General features: G+C 57.4%; 3 protein-coding genes across 8 annotated transcripts; 1 reads left to right on the top strand and 2 right to left on the bottom strand.

The window, feature by feature from the left end:
• Positions 1–20: 20 nt before the first annotated feature.
• On the bottom strand, positions 21–5,739 carry HSF4 (heat shock transcription factor 4). Its single transcript, XM_006909740.3, has 13 exons — positions 5,149–5,739; positions 4,424–4,532; positions 4,203–4,330; positions 3,977–4,101; positions 3,640–3,715; positions 3,459–3,523; positions 2,824–2,926; positions 2,422–2,549; positions 2,081–2,296; positions 1,454–1,559; positions 1,290–1,355; positions 1,084–1,153; positions 21–802 (listed from the first exon to the last, which is right to left on the bottom strand). The coding sequence occupies exons 1-13, from the start codon at positions 5,269–5,271 to the stop codon at positions 651–653; spliced, it is 1,467 nt and encodes a 488-aa protein (XP_006909802.1). The 5' UTR covers positions 5,272–5,739; the 3' UTR covers positions 21–650.
• A 132-nt stretch (positions 5,740–5,871) lies between these two features.
• FBXL8 (F-box and leucine rich repeat protein 8) lies at positions 5,872–9,628 on the bottom strand. 3 transcript variants are annotated; one of them, XM_015587755.2, is made up of 3 exons: positions 9,502–9,628; positions 7,738–7,924; positions 5,872–7,173 (listed from the first exon to the last, which is right to left on the bottom strand). In XM_015587755.2, the coding sequence occupies exons 2-3, from the start codon at positions 7,884–7,886 to the stop codon at positions 6,201–6,203; spliced, it is 1,122 nt and encodes a 373-aa protein (XP_015443241.1). In that variant the 5' UTR covers positions 7,887–7,924; positions 9,502–9,628; the 3' UTR covers positions 5,872–6,200. The 3 variants fall into 3 exon arrangements, with proteins under 3 accessions (XP_015443241.1, XP_006909803.1, XP_015443242.1); XM_006909741.3 differs by lacking the exon at positions 9,502–9,628 and adding an exon at positions 8,781–8,907; XM_015587756.2 differs by lacking the exon at positions 9,502–9,628 and having other exon boundaries at positions 5,872–7,489; positions 7,738–7,876.
• On the top strand, positions 9,380–15,139 carry TRADD (TNFRSF1A associated via death domain). Of its 4 annotated transcripts, none has more exons than XM_025045373.1 (6): positions 9,380–9,517; positions 10,274–10,442; positions 12,629–12,787; positions 13,649–13,923; positions 14,006–14,201; positions 14,348–15,139. In XM_025045373.1, exons 3-6 carry the CDS (start codon positions 12,637–12,639, stop codon positions 14,656–14,658), a joined length of 933 nt encoding a protein of 310 aa, XP_024901141.1. In that variant the 5' UTR covers positions 9,380–9,517; positions 10,274–10,442; positions 12,629–12,636; the 3' UTR covers positions 14,659–15,139. The 4 variants fall into 4 exon arrangements, with proteins under 4 accessions (XP_024901141.1, XP_006909805.1, XP_024901142.1 ...); XM_025045374.1 differs by lacking the exon at positions 9,380–9,517 and adding an exon at positions 9,705–9,877; XM_006909743.3 differs by lacking the exon at positions 10,274–10,442 and having other exon boundaries at positions 9,382–9,517.
• Positions 15,140–15,632: the final 493 nt, after the last annotated feature.

The following is a 15,632-nucleotide window of genomic DNA, read 5'->3' as shown; positions in this document are numbered from 1 at the left end:
GCCCCGCAACGCTTGGGCTCATACACGTAGTTCGCTTTCCCTCCCCACACCGGGCGCGCCGGATGAGTCAGCAAGCGGGCGTTGCGGCCCTTAGTACCCAGCGCCCACTCTGGCCTGGCAATTCTCAGGCGCTTTATCCCTAGATTCTCGTCGACCCCCCTTTCCCTGTCACAGATAAGGCTCAGAGAAGTGGACCGGCTTACTGAGGATCATAGAGCCGATGCATTGCGGAGCGGGGTGTGACCCCCCAGAGCCTCCACTTCCCGGAGGTTGCAGTGGCCACGCAACAGCCCTGAATCTGGGCTGGAGAATCCAGGCCTAAGCAGGAGAACTAGAAGCAGGCTCCCCAAGTACTCCACTCTCTAAGGGTTTCCTCATTAAAGCCCTAGGATCAGGATGCTTCTACAAATGCAAAGTCACCCACCACCACCCACCACCCATGACTTCTGTGCTCCCTGGTCGGTAGAGAAAAGAGACCAGAAACACAGAAAAAAAATGCGGTTTATGTGCTGGACTTCGTAATGGAAAGGGGCTGCTGAGTAGCAGGATCTTGGCTCAGCCTCCACCAGGGGGCGCGGGGAAGCCAAGAAGGAAGGGTGTGGGGCTGCAGGCCAGCCCCTCAGCCAAGCTGCTTCTGAGTGAAGAAGGTCTCAGGGGGAGGGATCAGCCCCAGGGCCCAGGTAGGAGGCTCCACTCTCAGGGGTGCTGTAAATGGTTAAAGCTCCAGGCAGGCCGAGAGCTGGGCCTCCCAAAGGTGCTTGGATGTCCAGCAGGAGGGGTGCCCCAAGGGCTGAGTCCTTCCCTAGGAGGAGTGAGACCGTGCTCAGCAGGGAGAAACAGTTTCCTCTCCTTTCTTTGGGAAAGGAAAGCTTCACCTGCCTTGCCCTCCCTCTAGTAGTTAGGAAGAAACATCTATTCTCAACCTCCCCACTCTCATCCAGTGGTGAGGGGATGGGTGGCTTAAGTAGCTCTCTGCAGGGCAGCTGAACTCGTCCTTCAAAACACAGATCACCCAGCGCATCCAATCATGGTAACTCAGTCCAATCAAGGTCTCCCCCAGGTCCAAGTCACCACAACTATTACCTGGGCTTGGAGAATTTAACCCTTTGACTGTCAGCTCAGTCTCACCCTTCTCTGGAACCAAGGGCTGCATCTGCATGGGAGAACCCCAGGAAGCAGCTGGGGAGGAGAGCTGAGGCACTGGCTGAGAGAGAACAGCCATGGACCAAAGGGCTTGCCTCAGCAACTCCTAACCCCCTAATGCCCTGCCCTCCCCACCCTTATCTTACCAGGGACAGCTCCATGTCCAAGTCCATCAGGGTCCATTCCCTTCCTTGGAGGCTGGGGCCCAGCACCTGTGGGGAGCTCCAGGTCAATGGTGCCTTCCCTAGGCTGCGCAAACAGCTGGACCCCACCAAGCCCCATGCCTCTGCCCTGCTGAAGGTGTACTCACATCCAGGGACCCTGCAGGCTCCACACTTTCAGGGAGGGCCCGAAGTAGCATTGGAGGCAGCAGACTCTCTGGGCTCCGGCCCCCCCTCTCCAGGCCCAGAGGCCCCCTGTGCACAGAGAACTGCTGTTGGCCTCTAGCACACCACCCCCATCCCCCAATTAGGTTCCTAAGGAACCTGGATACATCAGGATCTAAATCTGACAATATCTAGAAAATGCTAGAAGGCTCCCCCCCTCCATGCACACACACATAGATGGGCACATAAGAGTGCCTCCACCTCCTACTTTTGGCTGAAGTTCGGGTTATGGAGATGGAGTCTTGGGATGTGTCCCTTCCCTATACAATTTTCAATACCAGTGCTTCTTAAACTGTTGTGTACTTTACAGTCTTTACAACCACCCCAATGAACTGAGCCCTACCACAGAGATGTTTCCACTTTCCAGGACCTCTGATGCTGGTACTCCTTAAAGCAACTCTGAGAAATCAGGTCAGATTATGGTGCCCAACATTCCCCTCAGCCATCAAGTGGGCAGACAAGGCTGAAGTTTCAGGGGCCTAGTTAGTGCTAGTCTAACTGCAAAAGTGGCCCACAGGGCTAAGAGTCAAGAGTCAAGAGTCTCTGCTCACCTGTCAGGTACCTCCCTGGGACCTCTTGGTTCAGGCTGTGGCCCCTCAGGGCTGAAGCTCCCTTTCCCTTCCAGGATGGCCTGCACCACAGCCACAGGCAGCGGTGGGGGGGCTGTCACGCAGAAGTCACACTCGTTTGGGGCCAAGGCCAGCCCAGCCTCGCCTTCCCCCCCTGGGCTGGCCGGCTCTTCTTTGAGCAGTGCCAGGCCCTTCTCCCTGCACCAGAGAAAAGCTTCAACCAGACCCTGGCACTGACCTCTCCCCTACCCACACAGCCATCTGGGCTGCCAGGCCCTCCCCCACAGGCTCCCCAGAGTGCAGCCCCTGTCTGTTTCCCTTACCTCCTGCCACCACTGGAGGGAGAAAGCCTCGTCCCTTCAGGGGATGAAGAGTCTTCTGGAATGTCAGAGATTATGGGGCCCCTGGCCCTGTGAGGACTGCTGAGGCCCAAGGTGGTCTCTGGGAGGGGCTGTAAGTAGAATAGGTAGGCCCAGTCCTTTACCTGAAGCCACAAGGTAAGCCAGAATCCAACCAGTGCCTGCATGGACCAGGTCTAAGGGGGAAGGTTTGCAGTTCGTGCTAGGGAGTCTGGTCTGGTGTATGTGTGTGGTGGGGGTGGAGGGGGTGGGGGTGGAGGGTAAGCCTGGCCTCCATCTTCTCTTCTTTGGGGGGAATGGGGAAAAGGAATAGGCTCTCGATAAGCCCAGCAGTGCCCTAGGGATGGGAAGAGAAGCAAAACCTACCGACTGGATAAAGTAGGGGTCCTGCAGGAGGGCACCAGGTAGGGCGCAGGCACTGAATTTGGCCGGTGTTGGGCATGAGCTCCCCTCATCCAGCATAAGGGATCTGTGCAAGGTGGAGGGGCACAGCAGGGGGCTGGGCAGGTTCATCTCCCATGCCCCTCAGCCTGCACCACCTCCCTCCCACAGGCCCCAGCAGCCAAGTCAGCAGAGCTGAGGCCTGTTGCCAGGGCATCAGTCACATGCTGGAGGCAGAAGGGGCTCCCCCCCAGAGATGGGGGCCCTTTGGGGGTAGAGAGAGGAGGGAGGGAGCATGGTTTGAATCCCAGACCCTCTGATATAGGGATGCTTTGGGGTCAGGGGGTAGGGGCTGCTGGGGTGGAAATTTGGGGATAGAGTTCTGTAACTGAGGGATCTGAGAGCGAGAGTTTTGATGAAGTTGGGAGAAGAGGGAAAAAGTCCTGGAAGGGGATTCTTGGGGAGATGGCCATGCGACGAGGAAGACTGGTACAGAGGGAAAGAATGAAGATTCTTGATGAAGGAGTTTCTGAAAGAGGAGTCCCTGTATGGTGCCTCCAGCAGGAAGGGTGCTGAAAGGCTGGGTAGGGTGGGTGAGTATCCCTGGCTTTCTCACTCACAGCTTTCTCTTAGCTCCTGTGCTGCTCGACCCCGCCTGAAGTGGCCCAAAGAGGCACTGGATCAGCTGAAGAGGAAGCAAAGGGTTAATTCATCCTTTGGACCTCGTCTTCCAGGTGGACTAGAGAACTGGGAAAGGGGGTGTTCAGGAGTGGAGAAAGTGGGGTGTAGGGAGAGGAACACCTTGCTGATGACCCGGTGCTGCTGACCATGGCTCTGCCGCAGCGTCACCACCTCCCTCCATAAGATCTCGTTCTGCCTGGGGGAAGGTGTGGGAGGGTGCTGAGGCATCTGAGAGTTCTCCCGGTCACCACCCCCCACAGAATGGCAGACCTCAACCCAAGACTACTGGGATGATCATCCATCCTTAGAGAAGAGAATTCCACAGCTCAGCCCATTAGTCAGGATGGAAGCCTCAAGGCTTGAGAGAGGAAGGAGCCGCCTGGAACCGCCTGGCAGCCAGTGTCCTCTCGCCCAAAGCCCCCCTCCTCCCCACCCTCCTCCGCCCCCTCCCCCGCACTGCCTGAGTTCCCGCAGCCGCGCCTCGGTGCTCTCCTGCACTCCCCGCAAAGCCTGCACCTCGCCCAGCAGCCGGCCCAGGTCCTCGGGGCGCCAGCGGCCGTCGTCGCTGCGCAGCGCAGGCACCTGCAAGTGGGAAACACCGTCGGGCCTGAGTCTCATAGAACAGGACCAGCCGTCCCAACACCTCCCCTCCCGAGTTTGCTGGTTCCCACAAGCTACTCCACCTTGCGCCGCACGCGTTCCAGTAGTTGCTCGCGGCCGCGCACGAAGCTCGGGTGCTGGAACTCGACGTGGTCGCGCTCAGGCCTGAGCAGGCCGCCCTGCTCAATGCTCACCACCTTCCGAAAACCGTCTAGGGAGTTGGGGCAGGAGGGGGTGTTAAATTTCCCCATCCCAGAACACCAAGTCACCCACCCTGGCTTTCCGCCCAGCCCTAGGGACTCACACATGTTGAGTTGCCTCACAAAGCTTGCCATGTTGCTGTGCTTAAAGTACTGGGGTAGCACTTCCTTGGCGAAGCGGCTCTGGTCGCTTACGAGGAAACTGGTCCCGCTCTGCCGAGAACGCCGCCCTCCCACCCACGGTGCAGGCGGAGGCCGGACAACACCGTGAGAGGTGCCCGCCCACCGCCCGGCCCGCGCTCTGGAGAGCGCACACACACACTCGCACTCACTCTGGGGACCCAGCCCGTCGCTCATGGGGACATGAGAGGAGGCCAGACTAGAACCAGCTCTGATCCCTAGCCTGGGGCGACCAGCCCGACTCAGACTCCGTGCTCCGTTCTCGGAAAGGAGGAGCATAGGTCAGATCTGGGTTCCAGCCTGGAATGAGTCCCAGACCCGCGTAACCTGAGCTAGAATCAGACCCAGCCCTTCTCTTCTGGTCTCTGTTTTCCGATCTGTCTGATGGGGTGGGAGTGGGAACTAAATAACAACAAAGATCCCTCCAAGTCTAGGCTCTGGGTCTCCAGAAGGCTCCTATCCTTTCCTCTGCCCGGAGGAAGTCGCCTAACCTCTATCTCACACACCCCCTTCAAGATAAACTATCCTGGACGGTTGAATCGAGGGACCCACAGCCCAGTCCCGGAAGGGGGTTGGGTGGGCGTGGATGTTCACTGACTTGAAGAGATCCCGGGTACCACTGGGGGAATCGAAGGGCCCCAGCCCTCACCGGGCTCCAGCGGATCAGGTGGTCGGTGCCAGGGTCGCCCACCAGCGCCCACAGCTTGCCGAGGAAGGCAGGCACGGGGCTGGGGCCCGGCTCCGTGGGCAGCGCGGCTGGCGCTTCCTGCATGGCGCAGTCTCGGCCCGGCTAAGCGCTCCGCCCCGCCGCCGCGGGCTTGTCAAAGCCGCAGAAAGTGCTGTGTTTGCCACCCGCCCCGCGCTACTCCGCCTCTCCGCGCGCGGGGTCAGGTGGGGGCCACGTGCGAACCCGCGGGGCGGGGCTCAAATCCCGGCCGCAGCACCACCAGACCGAAAGGGCAGGCTGGGATCGGATGTTTGTGAAGGAGTGCAGTGGGGAGCGAGACCTGAGTTCGAATTCCATCCTTCTCAGGCCCACTGTTTCCCACGTGGTTCTTCGGGAGAAACAGCCCGTGCGCGGCCTGGTGTGGGCTGAGAAAGTCCTGGTGTGGGCTGAGAAAGCCGTGGGCACAATGAAGTCTGGGCTAGAGCCAGCAGAGAGGAGCAGGGAAGGAAGGGGGCTGAGGAGAAGCGGACACCCTCCCTCCGAACCCTAGGGCGTCGTCATTCCAAGGATGCGCAGTGCCCCGCCCCCGACTCCCGTAGCCGCATCAGTGCACCAGATCTCGAGGTCTCCATCTCTTACATCCCTGCCCAGACGGCTCTTCCCGCCTCCGCCCTCCCTCTCCAGAGCCGATAGGGTCTTTCACAATTAGGAGAGATACTACAGGATTTATTTCACACTCACCCCTGAGGCCTAGCCTGCACCTGTGCCCTCCCCTCCCACCCCACGCCGGGGCCGCGGAGTTAACAGTGTTTGCAGAGTGGGTAGGCTGAAGGACGGTGATCCCAGTACCGGGCAGCGGGCGTCTGCAGATGTTGAGAGCACAGAGCGGACTCAGGGCGCCCCCAATCTCCGAGAGGTACAAGGGGCAACAGAGTTCTGAAGGAACGGATTAGCAGTTGGCGTGTGCGTCGGCAAACCCACCCAAAATCTCAGAGGTCACCCGTCTGCTGGGGAGGGGTGGCACGTTAGCCCCATCACGCCACAAGCATGGGCCGCCAGGGATGCGGCTCCCGTGTTAGTTTGAGCGTGTAGCTGCGCAAGCGCGGGCACTGAGCGAGGAAGGCTTGCAGGACGGAGGGTCGCACTACGCAGAAGCAGTGCACTTCGCGCAGGCCGGTGCAGCGCGCCGCCAACAACTCCAGTGCGGCATCCAGGTCGGCGGAGGCGGCGGCGCGCACCTCGAGCACGCGCAACGTTGCGGCGTAATGCAGCGCTGCGAAGCGCACGGGACCTACAGTGTCCCCAGAGATGCAGAGGCGCAGCGTAGCCACGGGCACAGCAGACTGCAGGATACGTGTCACGTTCTCGGCCGGCAGTGCCGGTTCCAGCTCCAGCTCCACGGCCAGTCCAGGGTGGCGGCGGCGCAACGCCTCCCAGGCTTCGTTCGGCAATGGGGGTGCACGTATGTCCTCTGGGCACGCGCATCGCAGGGCCAGGAGCTTGAAAGGAGCGCGGTCCGACGCCGCCAGCGCCTCGAGGGCCGTGCGCGACAGGCTGGCCAGGTGCAGGCCCAGGACGCTCAGACGTGGGCAGGCTTCTAGTAGGTAGAGCACCGAGCCCGGCCCTACGCTGCCCACCAGCGTACCGTTGTTTAGGAAAAGGCTGCGGAGCTCAGGGCAGCCACGTGCCGCCTGCAGCACTAGCGCGTCATCCAGCGTGAAGGGCAATCGCCGCAGGTCAAGGTGATGCAGTGCATGGGCAGCCTGGCAGATGCCGTGCACTGCGTCCAGGACGTCCCAGCCCGCATCGAAGAATGGCTTCTCTCCACGGCACTCCAAGCGCAGGCCTCGAAGCCCTGGGGAACGGCCCGCCAGTGCGATCAACAACTCCGTGGCTGCCCGGCGGCTTGACTCCTTCGACGGCTCAAATTCCAGCCGTAGGTTGTGAACGTGGTCCAGGCAGGCGGATAGATATGGTAGCAGCATGTCTTCTTGCTCAAAGTCGCAACTTGAGGTTTGAGCGGTGGAGAAAAGGCATCTGGCACCTCAGCCTGGGTGCCAGATACCATCTCCTCTTTATGCCCCCTACCAACACAACTCCCTGTCCCGACCATGCCTTGGTTGCTCCAAGGTAGCCGCTAATGCTAGGAGGGAACTCCCACTCTATCCCTTTAAATAGAAAACTTCAGATGCCTCTGCAACAAGTTGAAACCCTGGCAGGGAGAGCCAATGATATTTAGAAGCCGGGCTTTCTCAATGGTCTCTAATGAGGCGGTGCATGGCCAAGTTCACATTCTGCCTCTGCCATTCCTTAGCTGAGTGACCTGCAAAAAGTGGTCAGATATCTCTGCCTCAATTTCCTATCTGTGCGATGGAGATAATATTACCTATTAATTTATATAAGGCACCTACAGCAATGGTTGCTACACAGTAGGCGATCAAGAAATGTTAGTAATGATTATGCTTTTTAATATGCTTTTTATAAGAGTCATTGAATCTCCCCAACCCCTGACTCCACGGAGAGAGGGAGAAGGCGGGAGGGTGGCAGGAGGAAGGAGTGAAGCCAGCTCACCTGATGTTCGTGTTGTGCCACACGGAGCTGCAGGTGGCAGCAGCAGCCCAGGCTCTGCAAACCCTGGCTGCAGCAGCACGGTCACGCAAGGGTAGGTGGCGAAAGATGTGTGCCAGCACCTCCTCAGGTAGTTCTGCAGGGTGGACCATTGCCGCGTGGGGGCTCCGATGCTCCCAGCAGCTCCCGCCTGGAGAGAGAGGGATATCCCTGGGCTCAGGAAGACCAGAGTGTTGAGAACGTCGGAGCCTATGTGTAGAAATGCTGTGGACCAGGAGCTGCTAATAATTTGTGGAGCCTGGTGCGAAATGAAAACGCGGTGCTCTTTGTTAAAAATATTATTCAGAATTTCAAGTCAATGACAGTATAGTGTTTAACCAAGTTATTAAACCAAGCATGGGGCCCTATGCGAAGTCAACCCTGGATGCTGAAAGATTCTCCTTTAAACTACGTTATCACTTGTTGAAAAATATCCCCATTTTATGCAGTATTAGAAAGAACGCAACCAAGACCTATGCGCAAAGTTGATAAAGCCGAATACCCTGATTTTGGACGATGTTATCGGATATTACTCCTAGTTACTAAAGTCTTCCCTGGAGAAGTTGGAGGGTGGTTGCACAGGCCCCGCCCCCGGCTCAGAGAGCCCACCTTGCCTCCCCCGCCTCCCTATACACACCCTCAGAGCTGCCCAGACTAATATTAAAAGTGTCACTGAACTGCTTCCCTTCCAACTTCCACCCTGAGTACAAGGAAGACCTGGGCCCAAGCCCCATCTGTAGGACCACTGAAATGAAGGCTTCTCAGACAGCGCGGAGCTGCAGAATCACTCCGACACTTGTTCGCAATACAAATTCCACTGGCCCACCTACTAAATCAGGCTCTCTAGAAGGAGTGTGGCCTGAAAATCTGAATTTCAACAAGCGCCGTTTGACTGCACTAGTCCCAAGTTGAGAAACCCGGTCCTAGCCCTGCCAGTCACTAGAGAGTGACGATAGGGTTAATAGAGTGAGAGCATTAGAGAGTTTTAATTGGCAGGGGTCACGAACCAATCAGGAAGCGGGGCCGCGGGTGGGGCACCGCCGAATCCGCCCTAACTGGGTTGGTTCCATCCCTTCCTCCACTTCTCGGGGTCGGGGGAAGGACGTCTCGGGTGTTTCCCTTGAAATGCCGGTGGCAGAAAAGCTTGGAGCTCTGGAGCCCGAGGAGCACTGAATTCAAGTTGCGATCCTGACCCCCAAGAAGCCCAGGCGCCGGCTGGACGGTTTAGACTCAGCTGGAATTCCGAAGACCCACACCCGAGCGCCGCCTTTCGGGGGGCAGGCGTCGGAAAGTGTGCGTCCTCTTTGAAGTTGCCGATCTTATTTTAAGGTGCTTGAAGATTTTAGTACATAACGTTTCACACCACTTGCCAATTTTCTGTTTTCTCATATTTTCCAGGCTAACAGTCTCTGCTGTAATTTGTGCGTGTATCCTGGGGCTTTAGATATCCTAGATCAGGCTTGAACCTGGAACCCAACAGCATCCCATTCTGAGTGTCAGAGTTGCGGAGATCAAAGATCATCGAGCTCGACCCCCCCCCCAGAAGGCATCAGAAAATTCTGGTCCCTAGGAGACTCTCCCTTGTCGGTCCGTCTGTTTCCTGCCTGCAGAAGAAGCGGGGCAGCTCTCACCCTGGAGACCTACGGCCTCGTGAGAGCCTCACTTTCCTGAAGTCCCTTGCCGCGAGCAGATTTTCCTGCCGTCTAGCCTCGGGTGCCAGTGTCTTACCTGCTCAGCGGACCAGGTGGGCTTTGCGCAGAGGCTGGGGACTCGCGGTGGAGGAGAGCGGGCGGGAAGGAGCGGCGCGGAGCCTGAGGGGCGGGACGCCGGGGCGGACGGGGAGGCTCGGGCTGGGGCGCCGCCCCTGCGCTCCGCGCACACCCGGAAGCAGCGAGAGTCCTTTGGAGCCCGGCGGGCGTGGGAATCGGGCCGGGCCGCGGAGGCCAAGTTAGTGCAGACGGTGGGTAGGCTTCTCGGTGCTGGCGGGAGCAGAGGTGGATCGCGGTTCAGGAGCATAGGCGCGGCGCGGTTGTCATCTGCGGCTGCCCAGGCCAAGTGGTGGCGGCGGCCTATTGGGCTGTTTCCGTGGAAGGCCGGAGAGAGGGTACGTACCTTGGCCCCCGCAGGTTCCTTGTCCCATCTAAGAGCTTTCGAGAGGCCGCAGAGCTCCGCGGGTGAGAGGGCGGGCCTGTCTCTGAATAAATCTGTGAGCAGAGGCCTTTTGCCCACCCCAGTCAGTTGCGCGTGCGAAACACCAGCGTGAGGGTGGGCTAGTGGGAGGCTGGGGAGCTCCCCTCAAGAGCTTGGAAGCGCAGCTCAGTGGGGTACGCGCCTGCCAGAATGCTGGGAGTCGCAGGCTTTCAGTCTTCTAGGGCCCACGCCCGCAAGCCGTGGCAGCCCACTGGGCCAAAGGTGGGGCTGCCTGGGGACTGTTGGGTTGTATTAATGGGGCGCTGGCCTCTGCTGGTATTTTTTGGGTTGGCACCCACGTGTCCCTCAGCCCCAGCCCATCTAAGCGTCTCCAGGAGGCGGTCTCTGGGTGGGTGAGGCGCCGCGCTTCCCGAGGAGAGGCTTCTGTGGAAAGACATATAGAAAGAAGTTCCTAAAGAGATGATGGGAGTCAAGGGCTCCAGCAGACGTGTTTGACTTCTCCCACTTGCCCAGTCCTAGTGAGTATGATGGAGCATTCCCCCTCCTCCAGGTTTTCAGTGCCTCCTGACAGGCGTGCTGGCCAGACTCTGCCCCCTCCCGCCCCCATTTCCATCCCTTGCCACGGGACTACATCCATCGGGTCAGCACCCTCAAGCAAGCGGGCTAAGAAGACATGATAGAGGAAACGTTTCCAGGGCAGGGTTCTACACTTTTCTACCCCCTAAACCATTCCCCCAGGGCTCCACACTTGTTTCCCTACCACTCTTGGTTTTACTTGTCACCTACATAGTCTCACCCCATTTTTGTTTTGTTTTTGTTTTTTAAGAAAAACAGTTTGCCTTTTTAAAGAAAGGAAATGTGTCTATTTTACATAAAGTAGGATATGTTAAATACAATGAAAGTTAAAATCCCCCCAATCTCCTCCTACCCCCATAGACTATTGTTTTGGGTAAATACACAAGTATTAATGTTTTCTACCAAAAAGTTATTGGTGGGGGGTGGTGAGAGGAGACATGTCCCCTGTGTTCAGGGTAGGACCGTCACAGGTTATCATTCCTTTTGTCAGGTCTGGATGATGCTGGAAGGCCCTTGCCCAATTATTGTTCCAGCTTTGGCTCTCTGGTTAGGGTCTGGGGACAGATCTAAAACACAGCCTCTGCTTTGAGTTCAGGATCCCCACTACCTCCCCTAAAATATTCGAGGCTATGGTCCTGGCTCCTTCTGGCATCCCTCCCCTGAGATTCCCTGTCCCTCATGTAAATAGGTGCCAGCTGTGGCTGCCCCAGCCTGTCGTTCCCAGAGCAGTGATGTACAGGGTGCTCACAGCTGGGGCTCAGCACCCCTCCTAGCCCAAAAGTAAATGCCAAAGACCAGAGAGTAAAGAAGTGTGGCTGATGGGGCAGAAGGTGGGGTCTTGAACCCATGTTTCTGCGAAAGGGTGAGATGTTGCCTCAGATGAGGTGGGGAGGAAGAGGAAGGGCAGTTCCCCACTTGCTGCCTCATGGGAGGCCACTGGACTGAGGGTCAGTGCAGTGGTTCCCTGGCTGGGAATTTTGCCCCCTTGCTAGGAACGTCAGAAGATAGATGGGGGAGATACTAGTGCCAAGGGGTCCTGACTGGCTCTGGACAGGGAAGGAATCTGTAATAGAACATTGAGTTTCATAAGACAAGAGTCCAGCTCCAAAGACTTTAGAAAGAAAAGGAATAATTTAGCTCACATAACTGAAAAGTCCAGGGTGCAGCTAGAGCCAGGGGCATAGTGTGGTTAGGAGCACCTCTTCATCTCTGGGCCTTGTTTCCTTCTGTTTCAGTTTCATTCTCAGCCAGGCTCTTCCTAAGCAGTGGCAATAAAGACCTACCCTTCTTTTCAGCTCACCCCCCAAGGGTAGGAAAACTAGTTCCTCTTCCCTATTGGTCCAGCCAAAGTTGCAGGTTGATTCTAATTTGTCCAACTTGAATCTACCCAACTCTAAACTAATCATTTCAGAAAGGTGAATGGAGGAGGTATAGTTCAGTGGCAGAGCATTTGACTGCAGAAAGGTGAATGGAATATGTAGATTAGCGGGACCTGTTTCATATGCCCACACCTGGAGCTAGGAGTAGGGCTTAGTTATCCCAAGAGGCACGTGGATTGAGAATAGGGTAGAGGGAAGGCCCTAAATGTCAGTCAGGGAGAGAGAAGCTGGGCAGGTGCAAACTACAGGTGTCCTTTGAAGTGAAAAGCCAGGATGTAGGGTAGGAATCCAGGTGAGAAAACTGCTATGAGGAGGGAGGGCTGTAGTCCCATAGGGATCCTGGGGGCTCAAGTTTAAGCTGAGGACATACCAGGACATGGGTCTAGTTGGCTGTGGGGCATGGGCACCATTCAGGATGAAGATGTCTTTTGTCAGCTTTGGTAAGAGACACCTGACCTACGCAGGGGGCACAACTTCTCTCTGCTTCTACTACAGGACAGTACCGCCTTCTCCCAACACTATGACCCTGGGTTCCTCACTACAATTTTGGGCTGAGCTGGGCTGGGCTGGGCTGTGCAGAGCCAGACACACAAGCGGCTGTCTGTGGGATGATCAACTTCCCCTCACAAGTGTGCAGGCTGAGTGGACAGCTGAGTACCAGCTGAAGAAGGGACAGCTGGACCATGTGGGGCTGGATGTGTTTCCGGGGCTGGGTTTGAGGTAATCAGGATGCCTATCTGCATCTCCAGGAGGCAAGATGGCGGCTGGGCCAAATGGGCCCGAAGAATGGGTAGGCAGTGCATACTTGTTTGTGGAGCCCTCTTTGGACAAGGTGGTCCTGTCGGATGCCTACGCTCACCCCCAGCAGAAGATGGCGGTGTACAGGGCTCTGCGGACTGCATTGGCAGGTGCGTGGTTGGGCGGGCACTTGGAGAGGAAGGGATGGCCTGGGTAACTTTTCTGGGCCAGCCCTACTTCTTCAACACTATGGGCCTGTACTTAACCACTGTGTTATGGAAAATTGATGAGGGTGGGGAAGAGGAGGTTCACCACCGGTTTCATAAACTGTCTTCTCTGTTTCGCGTGTGTGCTCTTGGATGTAGACATGTGTTCCCGGGTCTGTGTATGATCTACCTATGTGTGCACTAACATTCTCCTGCTCGATGATCCCCATGCCCCAGACCAGTTGGCTCACTGCTTTCTACTAATTGCACATTTTTCTCCTCTTTTCCTCTCTTACTGCAGCACTCCTTGCCCAAGACCCCTTTCCAGTACCTACCTTTCAGGTCTCCTTTTCCCATGTCAGGGCAGAGGCAACAGGAGGCTGATGCCAATTGGGGGATCGCGCCCTGGACCCAGAGTCCTTCTCTTTCCAGGGTAGCCAGAGCCACACTTTGTGGAGGCCAAAGATCTGAGACCTCTCATTCTCCCCAGTCTCACCAGCCGCCTACTCAGAGAGCTTGGCTGCCCAGGGCATATGTCCCACTCGGTGCTGCAAAGTTTCTCCCCAACGCCCCTTTTTCCCACCTTAATTTGGGGCTCCGGGGGTGGGGCTATGGTGGCACCCACTCCATCTTAGGATGTGCCCTGCAATAGGTCCTGGCCTCTATTCTGAGTTGTTGCTATTCGCATACCGATTTTCCCTGCTGAGAGCTCTGGGGATAATCCCCATGGCTTCAGGTCTGACCGTGGGCTTCACTCCTTCCCCGGCCGTTTGGAGAATGGCCCCGCATGGGGACCATCTGGAGCCTGACTGCCCGCCTCCGCAGAGAGCGGGAGCCCGGACGTGCTGCAGATGCTCAAGATCCACCGCAGCGATCGGCAGTTGATCCTGCAGTTGCGTTTCTGCGGGCGCCAGCCCTGCAGCCGCTTCATCCACGCCTACCGCGAGGGGGCGCTGCGCACTTCGCTGGAAGTCGGCTTGGCTGCGGCGCTGGCTCTGCGCTCGGTGCAGTTGCAACTGGAGCTGCGCGCCGGTGCGGAGCTGCTGGATGACTTGCTGATGGATGAAGAGCGCTGTTTGAGTTGCATCTTCGCTCATAAAGTGCGGCCGGGCTGGGGCCAGGGCTGGGTGGGGCGGGGATCCGCGGCTAAGACCTCCACCGACGCCGCACTCCCCTCCCTAGCCCGACCGGCTCCGGGACGAGGAACTCGCTGAGTTGGAGGCTGCGCTCCGGAATCTGACGTGTGGTCCGGGGGGCCAGGGTGGAGACGTGGAGGTCGCTCCAACCCCTTCGAACTCCCTGGCCCCCTCTCTGTCGGAGGAGAAGCCACTGCCGCCGCCACCTGGCCAGACTTTTCTATTCCAGGGTCAGCCCGTAGGTGAGGCTTGTGCGGAGAGGCGGAGTCACCGGGGTGATGGAGTTGGGGGAGGAGAGAGGTCTGGGCCGGGAAATCGTGGGGCGGGTTTGGAAGGGTCCCGGCTCTGGGGCTTCCTGAGTTCACTCTGCTTCCCACTCCGCCCACAGTGAACCGGCCGCTAAACCTTCAGGACCAACAGATGTTCGCGCGCTCCGTGGGCCTCAAATGGCGCAAGGTGGGGCGCTCCCTGCAGCGTAGTTGTCGTGCGCTGCGGGACCCGGCGCTCGAAGCCCTGGCCTATGAGTATGAACGCGAGGGGCTGTATGAGCAGGCCTTCCAGCTTCTGCGGCGCTTTGTGCAGGCGGAGGGCCGCCGCGCCACGCTGCAGCGCCTGGTGGAGGCGTTGGAGGAAAATGAGCTCACCAGCCTGGCAGAGGACTTGCTGGGCCTAGCGAATCCTGATGGCGGCCTGGCCTAGGCTGAGTACCAAAGGGGCAGTCGGCCAATTGCCCAGCCAGCATTTGGGGCACCTGGATGACCCTAGGGTCCCCTCTGCTGCTACTGCTGACCTCCTGACCATCCACAGGACTCTGAGACCACATTTACAACTTAGCTGAGCTGCCGAGCAGTGTTGACTGCTTTCTACAGGAGGCAGACAAACACCCACCTTGCCTGTTGAGATGTCACTGGGGATTCAGAGACAGAGTATGTGGCTGACCTGCTGCAGAAGTTGGCCTCACCCTCACCCTCAACCACCCCTGAAGAGAGGCTTTGGGCCAGCCCTTACCTCTTGGCTCATTGAACAATCACTCATAAGGCACTTGCTGTGTCTTAGGCATCATCTTGGGTACTGCAAATACTGTGGCAAATCCTGCCTGCCCCCAATTCACACTTAGTGTAGGACTCTGAATATTAAGCAACAGTAATAAAAAATTACCTGTTTCTTGATTTGAAAAATACAAGGAGTTGTGAGAGCACTGAGCAGGGGCCTAACCCAGAGAGAGATATGAGTAGGGGAAAGGGTGAGGGGGCTGAGAGAAGGGCAATGTCCTGGGCATAGCCAGCCTCAGGTGAGGTCTTAAGGAAGGTAAGAGGGGTGTTAGAAGAACAGAAAGTCTGATTGGATCTAGGAGTTGGTGGATTTGCAGAGAGACTGGTTGGTGAGTGGGGAAGGCAGAGAGCATGGGGTCTGGTAAGCCATTTTACAGAGTTTGGATTTTATTCTAAGGCCAGTGAGAAGCCTTTAAAGGGTTTTGGGAGTGGGAGCTGGAAGACTGGTGAGGATGCAGAGAGAGAGGGGACAGTGGCCCAGGCTGAGACAGTGGCAGCAGAGATGGAAGGGGTGAGCACAGGGAGCCATTTAGGGGGAAGGATAACAAGCCTGGTGACACTGGATGAGGAGAGAGAATTTCTTCAGAATTTCTTCCTTTGCTCGGTGGATGGAGGGGGAGT

This window comes from Pteropus alecto, unplaced genomic scaffold, assembly GCF_000325575.1.
Source record: "Pteropus alecto unplaced genomic scaffold, ASM32557v1 scaffold42, whole genome shotgun sequence".
In the NCBI taxonomy this organism is placed as follows: domain Eukaryota; kingdom Metazoa; phylum Chordata; class Mammalia; order Chiroptera; family Pteropodidae; genus Pteropus; species Pteropus alecto.
This window is presented reverse-complemented; position numbering and strand designations above follow the sequence as displayed.

Bases quoted from the DNA above. Each gene is read 5' to 3' on its own strand.
- HSF4 (XM_006909740.3), bottom strand. From the start codon at position 5,271: ATGCAGGAAGCGCCAGCCGCGCTGCCCACGGAGCCGGGCCCCAGCCCC. The intron at 3,524-3,639 runs GTGTTCCTCTCC...CTTCCTCTTCAG, and splicing joins AGCACCGGGTCATCAGCAAG to CTGATCCAGTGCCTCTTTGG. The intron at 1,356-1,453 runs GTGAGTACACCT...AGCTCCCCACAG, and splicing joins AGCCTGCAGGGTCCCTGGAT to GTGCTGGGCCCCAGCCTCCA.
- FBXL8 (XM_015587755.2), bottom strand. From the start codon at position 7,886: ATGGTCCACCCTGCAGAACTACCTGAGGAGGTGCTGGCACACATCTTT. The intron at 7,174-7,737 runs GTGAGCTGGCTT...TCAAACCTCAAG, and splicing joins TGGCACAACACGAACATCAG to TTGCGACTTTGAGCAAGAAG.
- TRADD (XM_025045373.1), top strand. From the start codon at position 12,637: ATGGCGGCTGGGCCAAATGGGCCCGAAGAATGGGTAGGCAGTGCATAC. The intron at 12,788-13,648 runs GTGCGTGGTTGG...CCGCCTCCGCAG, and splicing joins TCTGCGGACTGCATTGGCAG to AGAGCGGGAGCCCGGACGTG. The intron at 13,924-14,005 runs GTGCGGCCGGGC...TCCCCTCCCTAG, and splicing joins GTTGCATCTTCGCTCATAAA to CCCGACCGGCTCCGGGACGA.